Source organism: Erithacus rubecula (genome assembly GCF_903797595.1).
Source record: "Erithacus rubecula genome assembly, chromosome: 13".
Taxonomy (NCBI): domain Eukaryota; kingdom Metazoa; phylum Chordata; class Aves; order Passeriformes; family Muscicapidae; genus Erithacus; species Erithacus rubecula.
In genome coordinates, this window is record NC_136665.1 from 2,109,094 (window position 1) to 2,130,797 (window position 21,704).

The 21,704-nt window shown below is 45.0% G+C and overlaps 2 protein-coding genes across 4 annotated transcripts; both read right to left on the reverse strand.

Moving 5' to 3' along the window:
• Positions 1-816: 816 nt before the first annotated feature.
• On the reverse strand, positions 817-11,622 carry LOC306807324 (haloacid dehalogenase-like hydrolase domain-containing 5). The gene is made up of 9 exons (XM_079316793.1): positions 11,473-11,622; positions 9,490-9,699; positions 8,738-8,850; positions 7,993-8,086; positions 6,800-6,833; positions 5,733-5,907; positions 3,619-3,807; positions 2,494-2,973; positions 817-2,402 (listed from the first exon to the last, which is right to left on the reverse strand). The coding sequence occupies exons 1-8, from the start codon at positions 11,581-11,583 to the stop codon at positions 2,622-2,624; spliced, it is 1,278 nt and encodes a 425-aa protein (XP_079172919.1). The 5' UTR covers positions 11,584-11,622; the 3' UTR covers positions 817-2,402; positions 2,494-2,621.
• A 2,624-nt stretch (positions 11,623-14,246) lies between these two features.
• On the reverse strand, positions 14,247-21,108 carry ISY1 (ISY1 splicing factor homolog). Of its 3 annotated transcripts, none has more exons than XM_079316801.1 (11): positions 20,995-21,103; positions 20,503-20,525; positions 19,835-19,886; positions 19,024-19,089; positions 18,562-18,604; positions 18,278-18,390; positions 17,994-18,111; positions 17,210-17,332; positions 16,912-17,015; positions 15,285-15,371; positions 14,247-14,999 (listed from the first exon to the last, which is right to left on the reverse strand). In XM_079316801.1, exons 1-11 carry the CDS (start codon positions 20,995-20,997, stop codon positions 14,892-14,894), a joined length of 840 nt encoding a protein of 279 aa, XP_079172927.1. In that variant the 5' UTR covers positions 20,998-21,103; the 3' UTR covers positions 14,247-14,891. The 3 variants fall into 3 exon arrangements, with proteins under 3 accessions (XP_079172927.1, XP_079172928.1, XP_079172929.1); XM_079316802.1 differs by lacking the exon at positions 20,995-21,103 and adding an exon at positions 20,680-20,690 and having other exon boundaries at positions 20,503-20,524; XM_079316803.1 differs by lacking the exon at positions 17,210-17,332 and having other exon boundaries at positions 14,423-14,999; positions 20,995-21,108.
• Between the last annotated feature and the right edge of the window lie 596 nt (positions 21,109-21,704).

The window sequence follows — 21,704 nt, forward strand, 5'->3', positions numbered from 1 at the left end:
GACAACAATCCCAAACCCTGTTGAAAATCTGATTCTGAGATTCTTACTTGTACAACAGGTGCTGCTTCTGCTTTGGGAAAAGGTCAATAAATAAAGGTCCCAGGTGGCCTGAATGAGACAAATGAAACCAATCTTTATATGAAGCAAACCCACCTGTCCTATTTGGAATATGCACTCCTCTGTTTTGTTCCCACAAGTGACCACAGAAACACTTTACTGAAACCTGTAAGTGTGCAGCCTGTTTCTGTCAACGTTGAAAACAAATCTATTTCATCACCCAAGAACTTCTCCTTGTCTAGACAAAATATTTTAATGCACACTGTGAGATGTGCTGTGGTATCTGTTAGCACCCATTTCTGTTGAAGTTACAGAGCATACAAGCTCACCACTGAACTTCAGAGAAATTCCTGTAATCCCAGCTTCTCCCCTTCACACTGATGGAAAGGGATTTCTGCCTCTTCTGGCAACTGCCCTCTGTGTGTAGTGTTATCCAGGTCACTATTTCTGCTTTCCTTTATTTCCTTCATCTGCTGTTTTTTCAGCATTTTGGCTTTTTGAGGGTCTGCCAGTCCTCGGAGCTGGAGAATCTGGAGCACCCTGAGGCTTGGAGAACTGCACTGAGGGCAAGGGTTTTACATTTCACTGGTGATGTGACAGAAAAAGGGACTGTCTTCCTTTTCTGTAACCACATTTTATGTTAATGTTTCCATGAGGGATGAGATTTAAGAGGTCTATACACAGTTCCTTCATTTTGAAGTGTTTGTCCACATTGTAGAGGGGAAAAAAAAAAGGAGAAACAAATGGAACATTTCTGTTCTTCAGCAACTCCCAGCATTTTTTATTCCTTGCTTCACTGATTCTGATAAAGTTAGAGAGTTCTGCAACAGGCTTTACTACTGAAACAACATGACTTCAAATCATGGTGACCTTACAAAATTACAATCTTTACTTTGATTTGGCATTCTTTGCAAATACTTGGTATTTTACAGGAAAGTGCTAAAGAAACAGGTTTGTTGTACCAATAAAAAGGCAAGAATGTGCTGCTGTAAATACTTTTCCAGTGAAGAAGCAGGAAAGAAAACTTTACAGAGCAGTGTCCTTACACTGGATCCAGACACTGGAAGCTACTTGGGAAACATTGCAAGAGATGAATCAACAATCCTGACAGTGGAGAGGAGATTAGAGTGCTTTGCAAACAGAGGAAACAACAGAGTCTGACTTCACAGCAGCTGTGAGCTCTCAGAGTTGCCATTGGGGTAGCAAACAGTGAAGAATTTGGCCAGGAAGTCATTCTGCCCTGCAAGAACCTGGGAGAAATGAACACCCAGGTTTTTGTTTGTACAATTTCTAATTTGCAAAAAAATCCTAAAAAAACCCAACCCCAAAAACCTGACTAGTCCCTAATGTGAATTGATCTTTCTGTGTACGTTGACTTTGGTTTTAAAACAATTAATTGGGTTGTGTTTTCCAATCTTATGTCACAAGTACAACATAAATTGTGTTATAACAAATAACACATAAATATTTTCAAATACATCTTTGGGATGAAAACTTTAGAAGTATTTTACAAAAATAACAAAAAATAAATTTTTTTTTTCTTTTTAAATGAACAGCTATAAAATCCATGAACCAAACAACATATAACATTGACATGAGATGAAATATATTACACTAAAGGCCAGTTAATTACCACAGTGGTTTGAGGCTTCAAGTAAATTAGGAGGCACTTTTTGGCCAAGCAGTAGTCACTGATTCAGTGGAAAAGTCCCAACTCACAGGAACACATGAAATAAAACTGCTAAAGCTTTCTAAGATTCTAAATAAAATGGTAAAAAAGAAAAGAAAAGTGCAAACAGAAAGGCAAAAAGGCCACGGAGGGCACCTCAGGTCTGCTGCTTCCCTTCCAGGACCATGGAGTTCCAACACAATTAAGGCTTCACAGGAGAGAGGAGCAATCAAACTCCAGGGACATGGGAAAAGAGAGAGAGGGAAAGGCAGCAGCAGGTGAGGTGAGAGCAAGCCCAAGGTAGACAGATGGAACTCCACTCTGAAGGCAGCATGCAGCACTTGCACAGTGCCAGGCACTAACACAGGCTCTGTACCAGCCCAAGTGGAATGGACTGAGAGAACAGCACCACAATCCGATATCCTCAACACCTAAAAGCTGAATCTTCCAGCAATCAAAAGGAGGTATTGTCATGGAGGGACTGAAGCACCACCACATGAATGGGCTACTCTGAAATATTGCTGTTAAAGTACCTAACACAACAAAGAGGAAGACAGCAAAGGGCAACTCAAGCCCGAAATTACCCATTTAGAAGCACTATAAAAAACATTATTGATAGTTAATATACTTGAACACACACACGTATACCTAATAGAAGAACACCTAACAAGCATACCTAATAGAAGATTGCCCATTTAGAGGTTAAAAAATTTAGAAGGCAGAACACACACACGTATACCTAATAGAAGAACACCTAACAAACATACCTAATATAAGATTGTCTTTAGAGGTTAAAAAATTGAGAAGGCAGCAGCTTGTGGCTCTCCTGTAAAGCACGGTGTGTTTTGGGGAAGAAAAGCACAGCACTGAGAGGTCCTTGAGAAACCAGGTCACCTCAGTGAGGTGCAAAGTTCTCCAGCTGGAAGACCAGGTCCACAGCAGCATCCACATCAGGCACGACGTGGTCCGGCTGCAGCAGGGCGGGCTCGAAGCCGAAGTCCCGGTGCCCGTGGAACACGGGGTGGCCGCGGCCGGGGCCGGGCTGGGCCCGGGGGCTGTACACGCCTGTGCAGACCAGCACGGAGCTGCAGCGGGCTGCAGCTGCACAGGCCAGCTCCCGCTGCCAGCCCAGCCCCACCTGCCGCTCCGCACAGGGCGCGGGGTCCCCGGCCCGGCGCCGGCGGCCGCGCTCCTGCAGGAAGCGGTTGTACAGGTTGGCGCCGTACACGTCCGTCATCACATTGTCCCTGCAAAGCACAGATGCAGCTTCAGTGCCAGAGCATTCTTACGGCTCGCGTTTAGCAGAAATCCAGCCCGGCACCATGCGCATGAAGCGTGGCAGGATAAAAAGGAATTACTCCCCGTGTTACTGACTGGGGTGAGGGGACAGAAAATCAAGCTGCTTATTATATTTCCAAACGTCTTGGAGATTCTGGAACAGCTTAATATAATAGAGCTTTATCTTCTTCTCTGAAAAGGATTCTAGCACACACAACAGCATATGACCAAACCTAAATGACCTCAGAGATAATGTCCAGCTCTACAGTCTCTGACTGTCCTTTGCTCAAAGGCAATTTGTATTACACCACTAAACCTAGCAGAACAAACACCCAGGCAAACTCTTTTTGTTAGATTTACACAGCCTATTCAGAAAAGAAAAAAAATCAGGAGAAATCCTTGTTGCATATAAAACACCTTTTGTGCTGCTGTAGAAACTACACATAAAAAGAGGAAAGCACCATTAATTTTTAAGATGAAACATCATAAAAAATATACCATAGCACCAAGAAAGTGAGATGGTCTGAATGGTAGGAGAAACAAGCTGGTAAGCGTTGTGTGTTTTTCCTGGCTGACATTTACACTGTGCATTTGTCAGGCTCAGCACACCTTACCCCACAGCATAGAGGGTCTGGATGGGCTGTTCCCAGCTCCTCTGCAGGGCCTGGGCTCTGATCAGGTGCTCTGCATACTGGTATGTCAGCCTGCTGGGCTTGCCCATCAGCACCTCGTACTTCAGCTCTTTGCCAGTGATCTTCTTGTAAATGTTCTCCAAACAAACCATGAATGTTCCATGTCCAAACCTACACAGATAAAAAACCAAACCATGAATGTTCCATTCCCAAACCTACAGCTATAAATCCCATCCCCAAACCTACAGATATAAATCTAAACCATGAATGTTCCATCCCCAAATTTACACAGATAAAAATCCAAACCATGAATGTTCCCTTCCCAAACCTACAGCTATAAATCCAAACCATAAATGTTCCATGTCCAAACCTGCACAGATAAAAATCCAAACCATGAATATTCCATCTCCAAATTTACACAGATATAAATCCAAACCATGAAGGTTCCATGTCCAAACCTACACAGATAAAAAACCAAACCATGAATGTTCCATTCCCAAACCTACAGCTATAAATCCCATCCCCAAACCTACAGATATAAATCTAAACCATGAATGTTCCATCCCCAAATTTACAGATAAAAATCCAAACCATGAATGTTCCTTTCCCAAACCTACAGCTATAAATCCAAACCATAAATGTTCCATGCCCAAACCTGCACAGATAAAAATCCAAACTATGAATGTTCCATGTCCAAACCTGCATAGATAAAAATCCAAACCATGAATATTCCATCTCCAAATTTACACAGATATAAATCCAAACCATGAATGTTCCATATCCAAACCTACAGACAAAAATCCTATCCCCAAACCTACAGCTATAAATCCAAACCATGAATGTTCCATATCCAAACCTACAGATAAAAATCCAAACCATGCACATTCTGTGCCCAAATCTACAGAGATATAAATCCAAACCATGAAGGTTTCATGTCCAAATCTAGAGATATTAAATCCAAACCATGAATGTTCTGTGCCCAAACTTACACAGTTATAAATCCAAACCATGAACATTTTGTGCCCAAACCTACACAGTTATAAATCCAAACCATGAATGTTCCATCCCCAAATCTAGAGATATTAAATCCAAACCATGAATGTTCTGTACCCAAACCTACACAGATATAAAACCAAATCAAATTACATTGAGCACAGATCAAAAGCATCAAACTAAGCTTTTTATTTCATGACTTTTTAGGAATAAATCATGTCCTGCAACCATCAAATTCCCCTCAGCATGCAACATTTCTGCAGCTGGTTCACTGAAAATTGAGTGCTGTTTAGATGAACAGTAGACACCACAATAAACCAACATTACTGGGATGGCAAAGCAGATTTATCTAATTTTAAAATTGCTCACTGGAGCTATCCTGGCTGCCTTAGTGTAGCCTGAAGCCATCACACATATATTTTTGCAATGTGCAATTAGAGATGGCCTTTGCTTCCACAGACAGGTATCTGAGCAGATCCTTGACCCAGGACTGAGGCAGCAATCCAGCCACAGAAACTGATGGAGGGGAAGGGAGGAGAAACAAATCTATTTAAAAAGTACCTTCTACTGAAAGCAAAATCAAACAAAACCACTTTAAGAGGTCCTGGCACCTTGCTCTGTGTGCTCTACTTGTTTTTTTCTTGTGTTCCTTAAAGAGCTCGCTGCATTGTCCTCAGCTCAGAGCCACTCACTGCTGTCAACCAGCAGGGTCAGCTCCTTACCCTACCAGGAAAAGAGAAACACCAAAGAGGGACCTAAGGAAATGAAACAATGGCCTTGATAATTTTTTCATTTTTGCCTTTGAACCAAGGCTCTGAGGCCCTCAGGAAAAAACCTCAATTTCTTTACTCTTCTGGGAGTGAGGAAACAAAAAGGTTCAGAGCTTAAAAGCAGTTTTTCTCTTGAGTAACTCATTTCCTGGATGCAATAATGCAGCCAGCAACACAGCAGCATTAGAAAGTGCATTAGAGATGCTGCATTCAAAGCCAAGCCCTGCTGTGAAGCTCCATCAAGCATTCTGCAATCAAATGCTGACTCTGAACCCTCCTGGGAAAAATGAGGAATTCCCAAATAAATGCCAATCACATGAATAAAGCACTCACCTTGGGGACTGTGCCTCAGCCACCCACATCAGGTCCATATTACAAGCAAGCACAGGGATGTGAGGATAGTTTTCCTGCTCATAGGGATTTCCAGGATAGCCACTGGTCAGCAAAACATCAATGATCAGCTGCAGGCTGGTTTCCCATCTGACTGGCTCCCCAAACAGCACCACAGCTGTGAGAGCCACAGAACAGTCATGGAACTGCAAACTGAAACACCTGGCCTAAAGAGACTGAGTAATTTAATAATAATTTAATATAACCAGGAACTGATCAAAGTCACATTAATTTAGGGGCTTAATATAGCACATGCCCATCCATTCACAGAAAATCTCAGAAGTAACAAGACCCCCACTGCAAAATCTGCAGGTTTAGGAATTTTATTTTACAGGTGAAGTCTCCCCAGAAGTTACAACACTAACTTCTCAACTGTATTTTTAAGTTTTCCACAACTCTGTTTACACACAGTATTTAAATACACCACCAGAGATGCTGATTTGTTCATCTTAGAACAAAATTCAGATGCTGCTTTTAAAAATTTATTTGGTCTCCAGCAATAATCTGACATGGATTTTTTAAATCCAAAGATCCAATTTCTACTTTCCTGTAGTTCAGATGAGATGAGAGTGAACACAAGACCTTTCTCATAGTTCAGCTCCATCCTGACCACTTTTAAGAACAACACCAATTATTTCTGATTAATGAACATCAGTTCATGCCTCCTTTTGGAAAGGAGGGGAACAAGAGCCTGTTAAAGGCAGAGGAAAAGGAAAGGAGACCTGTACCCTTCAAACTTCAAAACCCACCACACACACTAAAAAACAGCTTTACAACACATGATGCTTTCAAATTAATGAAAGATATCCCCAACAAAGAAACTTCAGGATTGTCTCAGCCAAATTTCCAAAGTGCCCAACAATCTAAAAATATTTTCTGAAGACAGAATAAAATAAAATAAAATAAAATAAAATAAAATAAAATAAAATAAAATAAAATAAAATAAAATAAAATAATAAAGGCATTTCATTTATTAATGGATAGATGTAAGTTAAATAAAGATAACTGACCCTCAATCTTGGGAAGCTCCACAGCAGAGGGGGACTGCAATAAGAAAATAGGGAAAGTTTTCTACAAGATGAAACATCTCATTTTAACAGAATAAATTCAAGCACAGGTCCCACTGCTGCCCTGACAGGAAATGCGCTCTATATTGGTATATACCTGACATCAGATCACTCAAAACTTATGTTTCCACTCTGAAGTGACATCTCTGGCACAGGGACAGCACTGACTGTGCTGTGCCTGCACCAACCTCCTGCTGCTGCCTCTGGAGTTTTTTAACTCCAGTTGTAAAAATTACTTGTATTGGAATTTTAGTTGTTTAATGAGTTGTTTAAATTACTTGTGTATAAAAGCATGGATGTTTATTTTTCCAGGAGGAGTAAGAGGCCTCCAGTAGAGCCAATACATTTGAAACACAGTTTTTGAGATGTTTTTCTGTAACACTTCTAATAAAGAATGCACTGTATAACATGTAATATATTTGCTAAACAATTAAGAGTCAGCACTTCATTATTTACTCACTGTGGTGACCAAACTTTAACAGGCTCTTGACCTTCCCCATCCACTTGGGTGAGGAGCCCAGAAAAAGGTGACAGAGCTGAGTTATGGATTCTCTGAGCCACAGAGAAGGTCCTGGTTACAGCTGGGGGAAAATCACTTTGCAGGCTGGCCCTGAACATGGACAGCACACCCAGCTACTCATTCCTTTGAATTCTGCACAATTCAACTTCACTACACCTACTGCTGGCATTTAAATAGTGCTATAAACATCAAAGGCAGTCCTTTGAGGGAAAATTATTTATCCTCAAAGCATTCACTTACAACCAAAGCAACCTCTGGCTTAGAAACAATACCAACACAATTAAATATTCAGGGAAAAGCTTATGTTATCTTCCACACTTTCTGAAGAAGTTAATCAGCTTTCCCAGACAGATTTTGCTTTAGGTATCTGTATTAGATTGTGAGTTTTCCTGCATCAGCAGGTTACAAAATGAAAGGTTGGGTTAAAGAGTGACTGCTGAGAGAAAAGAGTTGTTCTTGAGAACGCTGCAATAAAACAAATAAGGAAGCAGAAAAGCAAAGCCCAAATACAATGCAAGAAGAGCAGCAATAGCTTAGGAGTTAAATATTGACTCCTGCTATAGGATGTCATGCAGTGAGCAAACAGAAAGGTTTAAAACACAAAACCTCCACTGACCAGGACATTGGGTCTCCTGTCATGGTCGACGGCATCGAGCAGGGGCCGCTTCTCCCGCAGGGTGTCAATGGTGATGGGCTGGCAGAAGCCAAGGCTGGGACACACCAGCTAAGGAAACTGGAAAGCAGCCACAGGAAAAGGCTTTCCAACTGCTAATGCCTCTGCAACCACTTCAAGGGATTAGTTTACAAATTAGTTAGGAATGAAAGCATCAGACTCTTCCCTCTGTGAGACAAAAAGATGATCGTCCCTCTGCTCTTCTATTTTATTTTCAATCCTCTCATCTGCTTCTCTCTTAGCCTAGCCTAATGAATTTTAACTGGAACACTCCTTCAATACCTTTTTCTCAATTTTGTACTTCAAATAGAGCTCATGCTTAAAAGCTGCATGTGCATTTTTACAACTTATGATTTACACCAACTTTAATGAAAATCCTACTAAAGGAAGAAGTGCAGAAGGGACTTAATGGAAGCCTGAACAAAGTTCATGCAAAAGTTAAGGTTATTAAATTTGAAACTTTGATACCACCATGATATCAATATAATTCAAGTTCTTTGGGCACTTAGTATAAAACCACATTCAAAACATAAATTTGACACCACACTAGAAACTATCACTACTATTCATTACTGCATTTGTAGGGTTGAAATATTTGATTTTCACTTCATCCATAGGATCCCCTGAATTAAGGAAAACACATTGACAGAAATTTGTTGGTTATTTAAACTCTCTTTTTTAAAGATACTCTTGAGCAATATCAAGAAGTGGTCCTTGTCCAGACACCAGAACACATTTTTCATGATAATGCTTGAACATCCGCAGAGGACTGTGTGACATCATCACTTGATCTTGTGAAATCTGTTTGGGATTTAAAAACAAAAGGAGTCTGTTGTTTTTCAGAGAAGCTGTTTATACATAGATTAAATTAACAGATGTGACAGATTCCAGGAATTACAAAACAATCAGCATTTTCTCCTTTGACAAACGATGTATTGATAATATGCCAGAAAAAAGTACCCTACTGACAAATTATCATACATGCCCCTCTGAGCTCCCAGCTCTATTCAACATGAACAAACTTTTCTCTCCTAGTTTTATAAAATCACTGAATTAATTTGGAAGCAAACAGGGAAGGAGAATCAGAAGTGGTTCCAGTCGTGGGCCTTTGCTAAACTGCAGCTCTGATTCAATTGATTTTAATTTACATATCAACATTTCAACAGGACAGGTAGTAACCAGTAAGAACATTATCCTGGAAAGAAGCTCCTGTGAATCACTACTTACCACTTTTCCAAAGAAACACCTTTAGCTTTGGAAAAAGCAGTGCCTTCACCAGTGGAAAAGCCATTAGCTTTGAACAGCATTTTTACTTTCAGCAAAGCACGTCAAGGGGCTTAAGGGAAAAGCAGACCTGATGAACAGAGCAGCATTTACTGGAAGATAAGACAGCTGACACACTGAAGATGCTGATGAAATGAATGGGATGAGGTGACTCACTGGAACCCCCAGCAGGTGAGAGAGCTGGTCAGCTTTCTTCTGGCGCAGGCAGTTGCCGGCGTTGGTGACAAAGACCACGGGCACCAGGAACTGTCCCTGGGGGTTGAGAAGCTTCTGGAAGGCTGTTCTGGCAGCAGGGATGGGGGTCCTGCCTCGCACCAGCACCCCGTCGATATCAAAGAGAAAGCCAAAGGAGGGCAGCACGCTGAGCTGCAGGGGGGATGGAATCAAAGGGGGCATTGGTTATGTCCTTACATATGTTTATTATGTCCCTACACATGTTTACTGGAGTTTACAGCAGCTGCAGCCCCTGAGAACAGACACTCCAGTGAGAGCAGAGCATCTGTAACCACATCTTAATGTGCTTATGGACACATCAACATGCTAAGTACATGTTGACATGAGGAGCACCACAACTCCCTCTGCCTTATGCATGCAGACTCACAAGAGCTACTTTGCCATAAAAATAGTTCCAGACCATTTCAGAAGATAGCAAAAAATTAACTTAAACTGATGCCAAGAAGTACAAAATACATGCTGCTGTGCCAGTGAGTCACACTTTAATGGCTTGGCCCCTAAAGAACACTAACTAAATATACAAAAGTAATTTTTTTTCATCAGTAGGCAGGTCTTGGATACAAATATTGTACTTGGCTCCTCCCTTACAAGGTGTTTATGTAGTAAAACTGTTCTGTTTCCCAGGAGTTTGATTACAGCCAAGTGACTGCTGTGCCCCAACACATGGCTTCAGTCCTAGTTCTACACAGGGCAGACTAATTGGGAAAGTCAGCACCTCCTTACACAAAGGTGCTGCTCGAGTTACTAAAACCTATCTCCTTGCCTGCCTCTGAGGCACTGAAGAGCTGGAGCTGGTGAGCCCTGGCAAGGAAAGTGAGGAAAGATGAGCGGGGTGATAAGGCCAAGGAGCAGAGACAAAGAGAGGGCTGTTGAGCAGTGAAACTGTTACTGGATCAGGCTGCAAAAGTACCGAACAAAATCAATCATCTAAAGTTCATTTCTCTCCCAAGCCTAAAACAGAAACAGGAACCTTGAGATTTGCGATGGGTGATGAAAAGGGAGGGGTTAAGGGCCGAGGCTGAGTGATGGGGAAGAGGCACAGAAAGGACCATGGAGGTGGGACAGCCCCTGCTAGCAGCCGGAGCTGTCTCGGGGCACCCACAGCCCTGATCGGGAGGAGAAGAGCACTTTGCTGCTCAAGCAGCACTTTGTTCCACATCAATTATTCACCCGCCACATTCTTCCTGCGGCCGGGCCCCGCACAGGGAAAGGCACCGCTGGGAAGGGGGATGCAGCTCACAAAGCCAGAACCCACTCCCCTACACAGCCCGAGTTTATAACGTCAACACTGGAAATTTCAAAAATAACCCAGACATGCTGCTCAAGGCTTGCTAATAAATGTACAGCAATTTTCCCAGACTCTGAACGGATACACGGAGCTGCTGAAACTATAGTGGTACTGGAATAATTTTGTAGCAGATGCGATTCTTTACGTTAATTTTGCGACGCATAAATAACAGATGTATAGATAACAGATTACAAATGGGAATTTCACAGGGAGTAACACGAGGAGAAAGAAAAAGTATTAAAGTGGGGGAAAGAAAACACTAAGGAAAGAAGTGGACATATATATATATGATAGATATAATGATAGATAATGATATCAACAGCTTAGAGCCTAAAGAAAGTTGGTGAGAGGAGCGCGGCACAGCCCAAGGGACGGAGGGAGCCGGCAGCGCTCAGAACGGGTTTCCCTCGCTCGCTCCGTGAGACCAGGAGCACCCGCAGCCCCAGGACGGGCGTTCCTGCCGGCAGTGCCCGGGAAAACCTTCCCGGCGCCCAGGGGAAGCGAGGATTCCCCGGGCATCCCCGGGCCGGGCGGCCCTGCCGCGCTCCGCCGCTCCCCGCGCCCCTTTCGCTTTCGCTGCGCCCCGGCCCGCCCGCCCCGAGCCCGGCCCCGCTCACCGCGCTGTGCCCGCTCCGCTCGGCCCGGGGGCCGCTCATCCCCCGGGGCGCCGGCGGCCGCGGGCGGGCGGCCCCGAGCAGGGCGCGGAGCGGCGGCAGCGCCCGGCGCATGGCGAGCGGAGAGCGGGGCCGGCCAGCGCCCCGCCCGGCCCGGCCCCAGGGAGCGCACCGGCAGCGTCACCCGCGTCAGGGCAACGTCAGCCCGGGCGCGGGGGAGCAGCCGGGGAGAGAGAACTGCCTGCCCGGGAGAGAGATCTGCTTGCCCGGGAGAGAGATCTGCTTGCCCGGGAGAGAGATCTGCCTGCCCGGAGAGAGGTCTGCCTGCCCGGGGAGAGAGATCTGCCTGCCCGGGAGAGAGATCTGCCTGCCCGGAGAGAGATCTGCCTGCCCGGAGAGAGATCTGCCTGCCCGGGGAGATCTGCCTGCCCGGGGAGAGAGATCTGCCTGCCCGGGGAGAGAGATCTGCCTGCCCGGCGAGCCCCGCGCCGCCGCCGCTGCCCGGTCTCGGCTGTGTGCTGCCCCATGGCAGCAGTGCCAAGAGCAGTCATTACAACATTCCGACCGAGGAGGTAACTGCTTTTCAATTTAGTGATAGGTCAGAACAGTCTGTCTGGTTCTGCCTAGCCTAGGGATGAAGGGACTGGAGCATCTCTCTCAGGAGCAGAGGCTGAGGGAGCTGGGCATGTCCAGCCTGAGAGGGGAGCCAAGAGGATGGAGCAGGCTCTGCTTGGTGGTGCCAGCCATTTGGACACGAGGAACAGGCAGGAAATGAAGAACTTGTGTCCTGTGCAGTGACTGAGCACTCGAACAGATGTCCAGAGAGGGTGTGGAGTTGTCTCACTGGAGCTACCCCAGAACTGTCTGGACAAATCCTGTGCCACGTGCTGTGGGATGGCTCTGCTGGAGCAGGGAGGTTGGACCAGGTGGCCTCACTAGTCCCTTCCAGCCTGACCCATTCTGTGATTCATATTTTGGGGAAAAGCCTATCATGCACAAACACCACAGTCCCTCAGCTCTGCAGTTGGACTTGAAGGTGAGACAAGAAGCACAAAATGTCATTAGTTGATGGATACTCTGCAAAGCTATCTCTGTTTATCTTGCTCACCTGCTAATGCAGATTAAGTAAATCTGCATTAGTGCTGCCAACAAATATTCCTCACCGCTCTTCTGACTGTGAGGAGAAACTGATCCTTCAGCGACTGCACTGAGCTCACCAGGACACAGAACAAAGAAGGTAGCCTTCAACTGATGTGGCTGGCATTAAATGCAAGACACAAATGCATTCATTTATAAGAGACAAAAGCAGGCCCAAATGGATCAGCAGACAGAACAACCAGAGTTTATCCCCTTGGTGCTCAAGGCAGGGTCACAAACGGGGCAGAACTCTGAAGCAGCATGTAAGAATACATAGAGTACTTGTTTTATAACCTGGATGTGCTCAGGGCTGAGGCATTCCAGAGCTGGTATGAGCCATAGGCCTGGCACCACACACACATCCCAGCACAGCTGCACGCTCAGAGCTGAGGCACAGCCTCACTGCTCCTTTGTCCAGGACAAACAGCATCAGTTTCCTGGCTGTGGCCACAGCAGCTTCCCCACCCTGCCTCCACCAGCAGCTCCACAGCCTGGCAGGACACAGGCAGCTTGCTCTAGGCCACTGTGGCCAATGATTACTCTGCAATTTGTTCCCTCAGACACAGCCAAGAGCACTCAGCTCAAAAATGCTTCACAGAGCTACAGAGAGAGGATCTGGCACAGCAGGACAGGCAGCAGCCAGTTTGCCTTGCAGTTACTCTCTGCATTTCTGTGCATTTATTCCTCTTCTGTGTTGGCTGGCAGAGATCAGCCCTGTCTCAATAGCTTGCCTTTTACACCATGATGTTGGTCATACTCCTTTGAACATTAATGTAATTACAATCCTCTTGTTTTTTTCTTATTCTTTCAATTTATTCTTTTGTATTTGTTATCATCACTCTGTCCCTGACCTGCCTTTACCCTTATGTCTTTTTATATCTCATAAATTCTATAGTGATTTGTACCAGCCTATAAAAATGAGTGTTCCTCTCCTCCAACCCCCCTTAAATCTAGTTTGGTTATCTCCAGCATAGCTTAGAAAATCTACAATAAATTATTACAAGCCATAAAGACATTATTTGCTGCTTTCTTACAAAGCAGAGAAAGCTGCACTGCTGATAGGAAGAGGGAACTGATGTGTTTGTGATGCTAATTGTCTGCTTGCTACCAATAATTGAGCTTTTCATTTATTCTGGTTTTGTTTTTAAGGTTTCAAGTTGGCAGCTATGCTTTCCACTTTTTAAATTCCTTTTTTTTTTTTTTTTTTTTTTTGTTTTTTTTTTTTTTTTTTGTTTTTTGTTTTTTTTTTTTTTTTTTTTTTATCACTTCCATTAAGTAACCCAAAGCTTGTGTCTATAATTTAGAGCTTTGATTGTTCTGGAGTGGATTATTCACAATAGATTGTAACAGATGAATACTGGGAGCATCCAGAAATGCTGAACAGTCCCAGACTTGGCTGTTAAACACTCCATGGCTGCAGATGTCCAGTTTCAAATGCCATTCAGACCTGTACAACAATATTGGCCATCCATAAGACTCTGACCAGGCTCTACCTTGCTTCTTGTCCCAGGATTCATGAGCCAAGAGCAGTAGGGGATGCAGAGGTACAAATCCCTTCAGGGATGGTTGTCTGTGATCCCAGTCTTTTCCTACCATTAGGGAATCACCACAATCCTCTGAGCTAGAATAAAACAGACATGAGCTTGTAAATAAGTTTTAATAAAAATATTTGAACAAGGTATTGCAGATTTTTTTACAGTAGCTGCTGGAATGTCCAGCATTTAAGCAGTTCATCCAGGCACAGTTACAAAACACAAAAAGGGTAACAGGTTTTAAACATTGCAGGTGTTTCAGAAATAATAAAATCTCTTCCTAAGATCTGCCTACAAGGCACCTCTACACAAGTTCCAGGTTACTCTGGTAAACTAAGCAGGTGTAATAGTGTAAGTTACTTCTCAGCTCAACAAAAGCCAGCATGAGACGTGCACCCTTTACAGCCAGGACACAGCAGACAGGATGGCAGGAATACCATGGGTTTCCTTGCAGGTTTAGGTGTGGTTCTGTCTGTAAGAGGCCCCACTGCACAGACCCCTTCCCAAAGTGAAAGCACTGAAGCTGTTAGATGCAGAGACAAGTTCACCAAGGTTTCACCTTTTCCAGCACTGGAGTACAAGTCATCCTAGAGGAGAAGCCAGAATAATGGATCTCCTTCTGCACACTGCATGTCATCCAGCAGTTTGCTCCACATCCAGAGGAACTTTCAGAGCTACAACCCACTGCTACCAGAACTTGGGAACCTGTTGCTTTCAGATGGATTACACACAAACCAGGACACTGGTACAATGTTACAGTCCTAAGAGTGTCTTTGCTTCCTCGCTCTGTGCCAGGAGGGTTTCACTGGCATACTTCTGGAGCAGCTCCATCTTCTTTCTCCGCACGAGAGCTTCCTCAATCTGCAGAGATAAAAACAAGGTGGATTCAGCTCAGTTCGGATGCTGAAACATCAAATGCTTAGCTATAGCACAACACTTCCCAATTTATGGAATACTTAGGGAGCTTTTGGAAATTCTCAGGTGAAAAGGGTTATAGCATTTGCAAGAGGATTAATCAGCTGCCAAGTCAAGTCACAGAAATCACAAATTTAGGGCTTTTACTTTTACTGATGACCTGATGTAAATTAAGCTGTGTCTTGCACAAGCCAGTGTGCATCTCTGCAGCTGAGTGCTGTTATACCTTACCTCCTGTTGAGTTGGCACTGGAACATGTGCAATAAATTTCTGTTGGCCATCTTCACCTTCTCTCTCCTTGCCACCCTCTTCATCAGACTAAAAAGTGAAAAAAATCACACCAAGTTTATTTTCTATAGAGGTCATTAAAAACCCTTTTTCACTTGCTTTGCCAGAAAGAACAAAGCACAGTCATCACTAGAAACACAGGAATGAGTGAAGAGGACCCAGCACAAAAGGAACACAAGGATCACATGCAGATCCTGCTCCTTGACATTTTCAGCATTTCTGCTTCCATTTCTCATATGGCCTTTGCTCTACTGTGGCATGGGCATGAATGTAAAACTGTATTTCCTCCCCTTCCACAACTCTGGCTGCCACAGCAAAGCTGTGAGTAGAAGAGGAGCCAGCAAAGCAAGAAGACAGCAAGTGCTTTGAAAACATAGGTACACTTTCCTGTGCAGCTCTGTACTGCTCTGGTCCCACACCCAAGAGCTGGGCTCATGAACCACGGGATAATACAAATAAAACAGGTACTGGAGGAGCCACCAGATCTACCTGATGGATTCCTCCTTTTTATTCTTGTGCTTAACCCACTTACAAACAGACTAGGAAATAAGAACATGTTTCCAGTACCCTTCTGCAGATGTCACTGGGAGCAGGGAGAAGAAACAAGAGCCATGTCACAGCAGTGACAGCAGCACCAGCTGCATCATGATCCAAGTGTAAACAAGGCCCTGCACTCCTTGGGTTTTCATACAGTGGCAATGTGACATTATTTATTGACAAAAACAGTGCCACTTCAACCACAACAAGGTGTTTCTCACTCCAGTGAAAGGTCTGTCCTCACCTGCCAGCCTCCAGCACTCCCTGAACTTGGGCCAAGAGCAGTCCCCTGCTACTGACTCTTCCTAACCCGAGCAGTGGGTCAGGTGGGGAGAGGGGCAGGGCAGCAGCACACAGGCCCTTGGCACAGTCACAAGAAGGGAGCTGTCTTAGGCAGCAATGCAGGATGTGACCAAAGGTGTGTATTCTATCACCATCTGTTAAAACCAGGTGGGGCAGTCGAAACTATGTGGGAAATAGTCTCTGCTAATGGGGCAATCATCTTTATATTTCCACAGCCCATCCTCCCTCCAGGAGATATCTCCTGTTAATGGCCATTGAGTCCCAGTGCATGGCTGATAAAATTCCATCATCCCACTGGGAGATGCTCCAGCCAGGGGGAGGGGCCAAGCCTTTCCTACCCAGATGAAAACTGAGATTCGGAACATCAAAGCAGCCTTCAGAGGAAAATTCTACTGGACTGTTTCAACTGAACCACATCTGCCACTGCAGAAGGACTGTAGCCACCATTTAATTGAACTGCTATCAACACCCTGACTGACTGTATTATGACTCTGTCAGTGTTTTGGGATTGTTCTTTGTAATACTGTATTTCTATGTTAATTTTCCTAGTAAAGAACTGATATTCCTAATTCCCATATCTTTGCCTGAGAGCCCCTTAATTTCAAAATTATAATTTGGAGGGAGGGGGGGTTTACATTCTCCATTTCAAAAAGAGGCTTCTGCCTTTCTTAGCAGATACATGTCCTTCAAACCAGGACAGTAATACAGAAGACACATGACAATCCCCTACCTCTTCCTCGTGGACAGCATAGATGTTTTCTTCCTCCTCCTCCTCACCTCTTGCAAGTCGTGCTTCTCTCTCCATCTTCCATTTTTCCACTGCTTCTGCTATAACTGAGGAGCAAAGAAAAATGGCAAGTGTGGCTGAGAGCCAGTCAGAAGCAGCATGGTCTTACTACCAGAGCTTTTCCAATGGACTTAAACTTCTCACCTAAACCCTCTACATCAGAAAAAAAAGGTGCCTTATCTTCAGAGTCCACCATCACCCCCTCCTGGGCTGTTCTGTGCAGGTTTGGGATATCTCATACCCTTCTTCTCATGCTCCTGCTCCAGGGGCTCCAGAATCCCATCATCCTCATCCCTGTAGCCGTAGTACTCGGCGTCGATGTCCTTCATGAGCTCAGCCCGAGTCTTCCGTGGGGGTGGCAGGGCTGCAACAACAACACTGTCACCACCAGGTCACCCCCATCACCTGCTCAGTGTCCCCAGCTTGTCCCCAGCTCACAGCACCCCGGTTGTGCCAGCCAACACCCAGCACGATGGAGCTGCTGCCAGCACTGGGAGCACTGGTGTCACCCTCTGGCCTGCACAAACCACAATGACCCAATGCCTCCCCCACATCCTGGAGTACTTCTCATAATTTGTCTTTGCTTCACTTTCAGGCCTAACCAAATCCCATTCATTCCATGACAAAGTTTCATCCCCTTACATCCAGTTTTTCTCTACTCATTCCTGCTTCTAAAATTATGACAACCCAACCTTTCCTTTTTCTTCATCTTTTCCTATTCCTGGACTCAGTACTATTTATAACTTCTCAATAAAATTTGCCTGTTATATGGGAAGTTTCTATTTGACATCAGTCCTTACCATTTGGAATTCCCAGCAGCTTACTCCTTCCTATACTTCCTTAACTGCAAACAGCCAAAGGTGCTCTTAGCATTTAATTAATTTTACCTGTGCTCAGAGTTTCACTGAGGTGACCTAAGACATTCAGAAATGCTGTCACCAGCACTCCCCACAAACTAGAACAGCATTTACTCAAGATATTCTCCTACACAGATGCATGTCTGGGAAGAATTGCTTTTTACTTACGTTCTTTTTCAAAAAGTTCTCTAACTCCTGGCAAGTCCTTTGCAGCCCCAAAGTACTTGTAGCCTCTGTTTCCTGGAACTTCTTTCCCTTCATGGTCTAACATTTTTGGGCCAATCCTCTGGAAAATAAAGAGTTCATAGTTTAAAACTTTATTTTAATAAAACCAAATATTTTAGGGGTTGAATAAAAATAACACTGGCCAAGAGTAATTGGGTAATGAAATGTTACATATTTTTCTCAGCAGTCACTTCACTTGTAAGCAGAATAAGACATTCCACACTTACAGCATAATCAGGACCTCCTAGTTCCTTTATTCTGTACTCCCAGTGTCCTTTCTCCCTCAGAAGTTTGTTTATTTCATCGTTCAGGTCCCGAATTCTGAATTCACCCAATCCAGCTGTTAAAGAGGAAAAAAAGAAACAATAAATCAAGCAGCTCACAGAAACACCAGAGGAATTTCAGAATTTATGCAATGGAAACAGCATAGTTCACATGAATGGGATTTTTTTATTGTAATTGCTTATGATTGGATATTTAAAAAAATAAAATATAGTGAGAAAAATCTTACCATTTTGGATCTGTGCCACTTTCTTGGAAATCTCCCCAATGATCTAGTCAAATAAAACCACAGAAATTAATTTATAAATCAGTGGAGGGAACAGAGAAGAACAGTCCAGATTGTTTGAAAAGTGCATGGCAATAGGACAAGTAGCAATAAAATACAAGTTTAAACTGGAGAAATTCTGATTAAATTCAAGGGGAGAGAAATCGTTAGGAAGATATTCAAAGACTGGAATAGCAGGCCTAAGCAGCTGGAATTTAAATCCCTGAAGATGTTAAAGACTCACCTGGCCATGGCCCTGGGGCAACTACACATGGTAGGAGCTACTTTGAACACTGAGCTGTACAATCTTAGAAAATTATCTGTTATTTAACTGTCAGGGTACTGCCATGTGTGGAAAACCCCTTGTAAGCAGGTTATCTAAAAAGGAATCTATAGATTCTATCTACTATAGAATTAGAAAATTACCTGTCTCCTCCATTTTTCAGCTTTGGGCAGCTCATTACACTCTGATGCAAGGAAAGGCCTTCGCTCCTGTTAGACAGAAAACAACTCACATCAAATTCAGCTGAGCACTGACACACAGCATTTCACACAGACTTTACTGCTCCATTCATGCCAAATTATGCTACCAGACTGCAGGGCCATGGATTTTTAGGAAGTGGAGAACAATAATGATTTACAGCCCTTACAAATTAAACTATCACAAACTATAAAAACCTACTTAAATCCACTTTATCCAAACCAAAACATCTCATCTGGTTTTTTTCAAAACACTTCATAATCCTCTCCAATAAATGCTCCATTCAGGATAGTTTCACCATTTTCAGCACACACCACCTCCTTAAGATTAAGCTTTTCTCAACTGCTACTAGTAAATACTGTAATTTTTTCCAGTTTATACAGAGTGCCTTCTTCTCAATCTTCTTCACACTCCATTGGCTTGCTTACACAAACTAATGCACCATCTTGCTTCTAGGGTTTTGTGTGCAGTTATTTTGTCCCTTTCCCCACAGCTTTACCTTTTAATAAAAGTTCTACCTTTTTACTAAAAAGCTCCACCTTTTACTAAAAACTACCTCTGCATAATATGTAATATGAAGCAGAAAAGTAAAAAAAGGTTTGGAGAAACTGTAGTGGAGAATTTTCCTGGCTGAGTCTGAAAGTCAGAAATATTTTCCTTCTAACTGGAGTCAAGCACAGGACACCTGGCCTCTGAACAAGGCCTGCCTTCCCCCCTGATTTGAGCTACCAAACCTCCAGGGCTTTTAGATCTCACCTTGACTTTGCCTTCCTCAAGCTGGGCCTGCCGAAATCTTGCCAAGGCCGTCCTAAAGAGAAGAAAGCAAATTCACTTTCAAAAATCCACATTCCAACAGCAACAAGTTTTTTGGGTGTTTATTATGGACTTAGTTACAGAAAACAAAGGCCTGAACACATTCACTGACACCTCCAGCTCTTCTACCTAACCACTTCTCAACACCAGAAATCTTCAGTGGTTCATTGTCACGTAAAGCAATGCTGACTGATTCCTGCTATCTAGTGTGGCATCTCTGTTCCCCAAATGGGAACTCCCTAAAACCACAGGGTCCTTTACAACACATTTCAGTGTACTTATTCCCCAGCCTGCAGTGTGTGTGCAGGGTCTCTCCTGCACAGAACCACCCAGCACAGCTGCAGGAGCTCCAGAGCACCAGGTAGGTGTGTGCAGGTGCCCTCCAACTCCCACTGCCTCTGGGCCAGCACATGTACAAATGAATACCCAGAAGCATCATTAAACTCGGTGCTTCAAAAGAGACAGAACAGCGAGTTCTACGTGCCAGCCAGGCACAGATGTGTGAGATCAGGTGCAGCCAGGGCCAGCGACCAGGGATGTGTGAGAGCAGGTCTGGCCGCAGCCTCAGCCGAGGCGGCCGGGGCCGTGCTCGGTGTCCCTGCCGCACTCACATGGCCTTCTCCGCGTTGCGAGCCTGCAAGACACAAACACAGCGGCCTCGGTCAGCCCCGGCCCCGCCATGCTCCCCGCCCCGCCGCCGGTTCCTCCGAGGCCCTCGCCGGCAGCGCCACCAGGGGACAAGTGCCGAGCGGCGCCTCAGCCCCCACGGTCCCTCAATCCCTCACTCCCCATGGTCCCGCTGTTCCCTCGGTCCCTCGGTCCCTCACTCCCCATGGTCCCGCTGTTCCCTCGGCCCCTCACTCCCCATGGTCCCGCTGTTCCCTCAATCCCTCACTCCCCATGGTCCCGCTGTTCCCTCAGCCCCTCACTCCCCCTGGTCCCGCTGTTCCCTCAATCCCTCACTCCCCATGGTCCCGCTGTTCCCTCAATCCCTCACTCCCCATGGTCCCGCTGTTCCCTCAGCCCCTCACTCCCCCTGGTCCCGCTGTTCCCTCAGCCCCTCACTCACCATGGTCCCGCTGTTCCCTCAGCCCCTCACTCACCATGGTTCCGCCGTTCTCCTGCCCCTCAGCCGCTCAGTCCCGCCACGCACACCGCCGATCCCAGCCCCGGAAGTGACCGCGGCGCCGCTCCCCAGTGCGCCTGCGCGCCGCGCCCGCGCAGACTGGGTGTCCCGCGGCGCGCATGCGCGCTGCCGGAGGGGGCGGGCGGCCTCGGGACGCGCAGGGGGACCCTCAGTGGCACCCCCGCCGCGGCACCCACACCGCCCCAAGCGCCTCCTTCGAACGGGGGAGATAAATTTGCCCTGTCCCGTCACCCAGCTCGCGATGAACTGTTCTAGAGTTCTTCTCTGTAACCCCTTCATGAGTCATTTGCCGTAACACGAGATGCCTCAGTATTAGTGATAAAGATCAACGTGAACCATGCAGAGAATTGGTTTTTCCCCTCTCCCACAATGTATGAAATCACCACTTGCTCCTGTTCACTTGGGGAAAACTGCACCGATGTTCTCAAAGAAAGACGACCAAGGAAGAGACATCTCCTTTTGAATTTTCTCCTTCTGGAACTTACAGCCTGGTTTCCTCAGCTTTTAAATCTTTTCTTTGTAGAAAAATATAGAATTTTAGAGGAAAACACCATTTCTAGCTGTCATTTAAGTCCCAAAGACTTACAGGTCTCTGCAGAGAGGTCCAAACTCTGCCTAGCAGGCTGAACCATGTGCTGTGTATCTGCACTGCCCCAGGAGAACCCA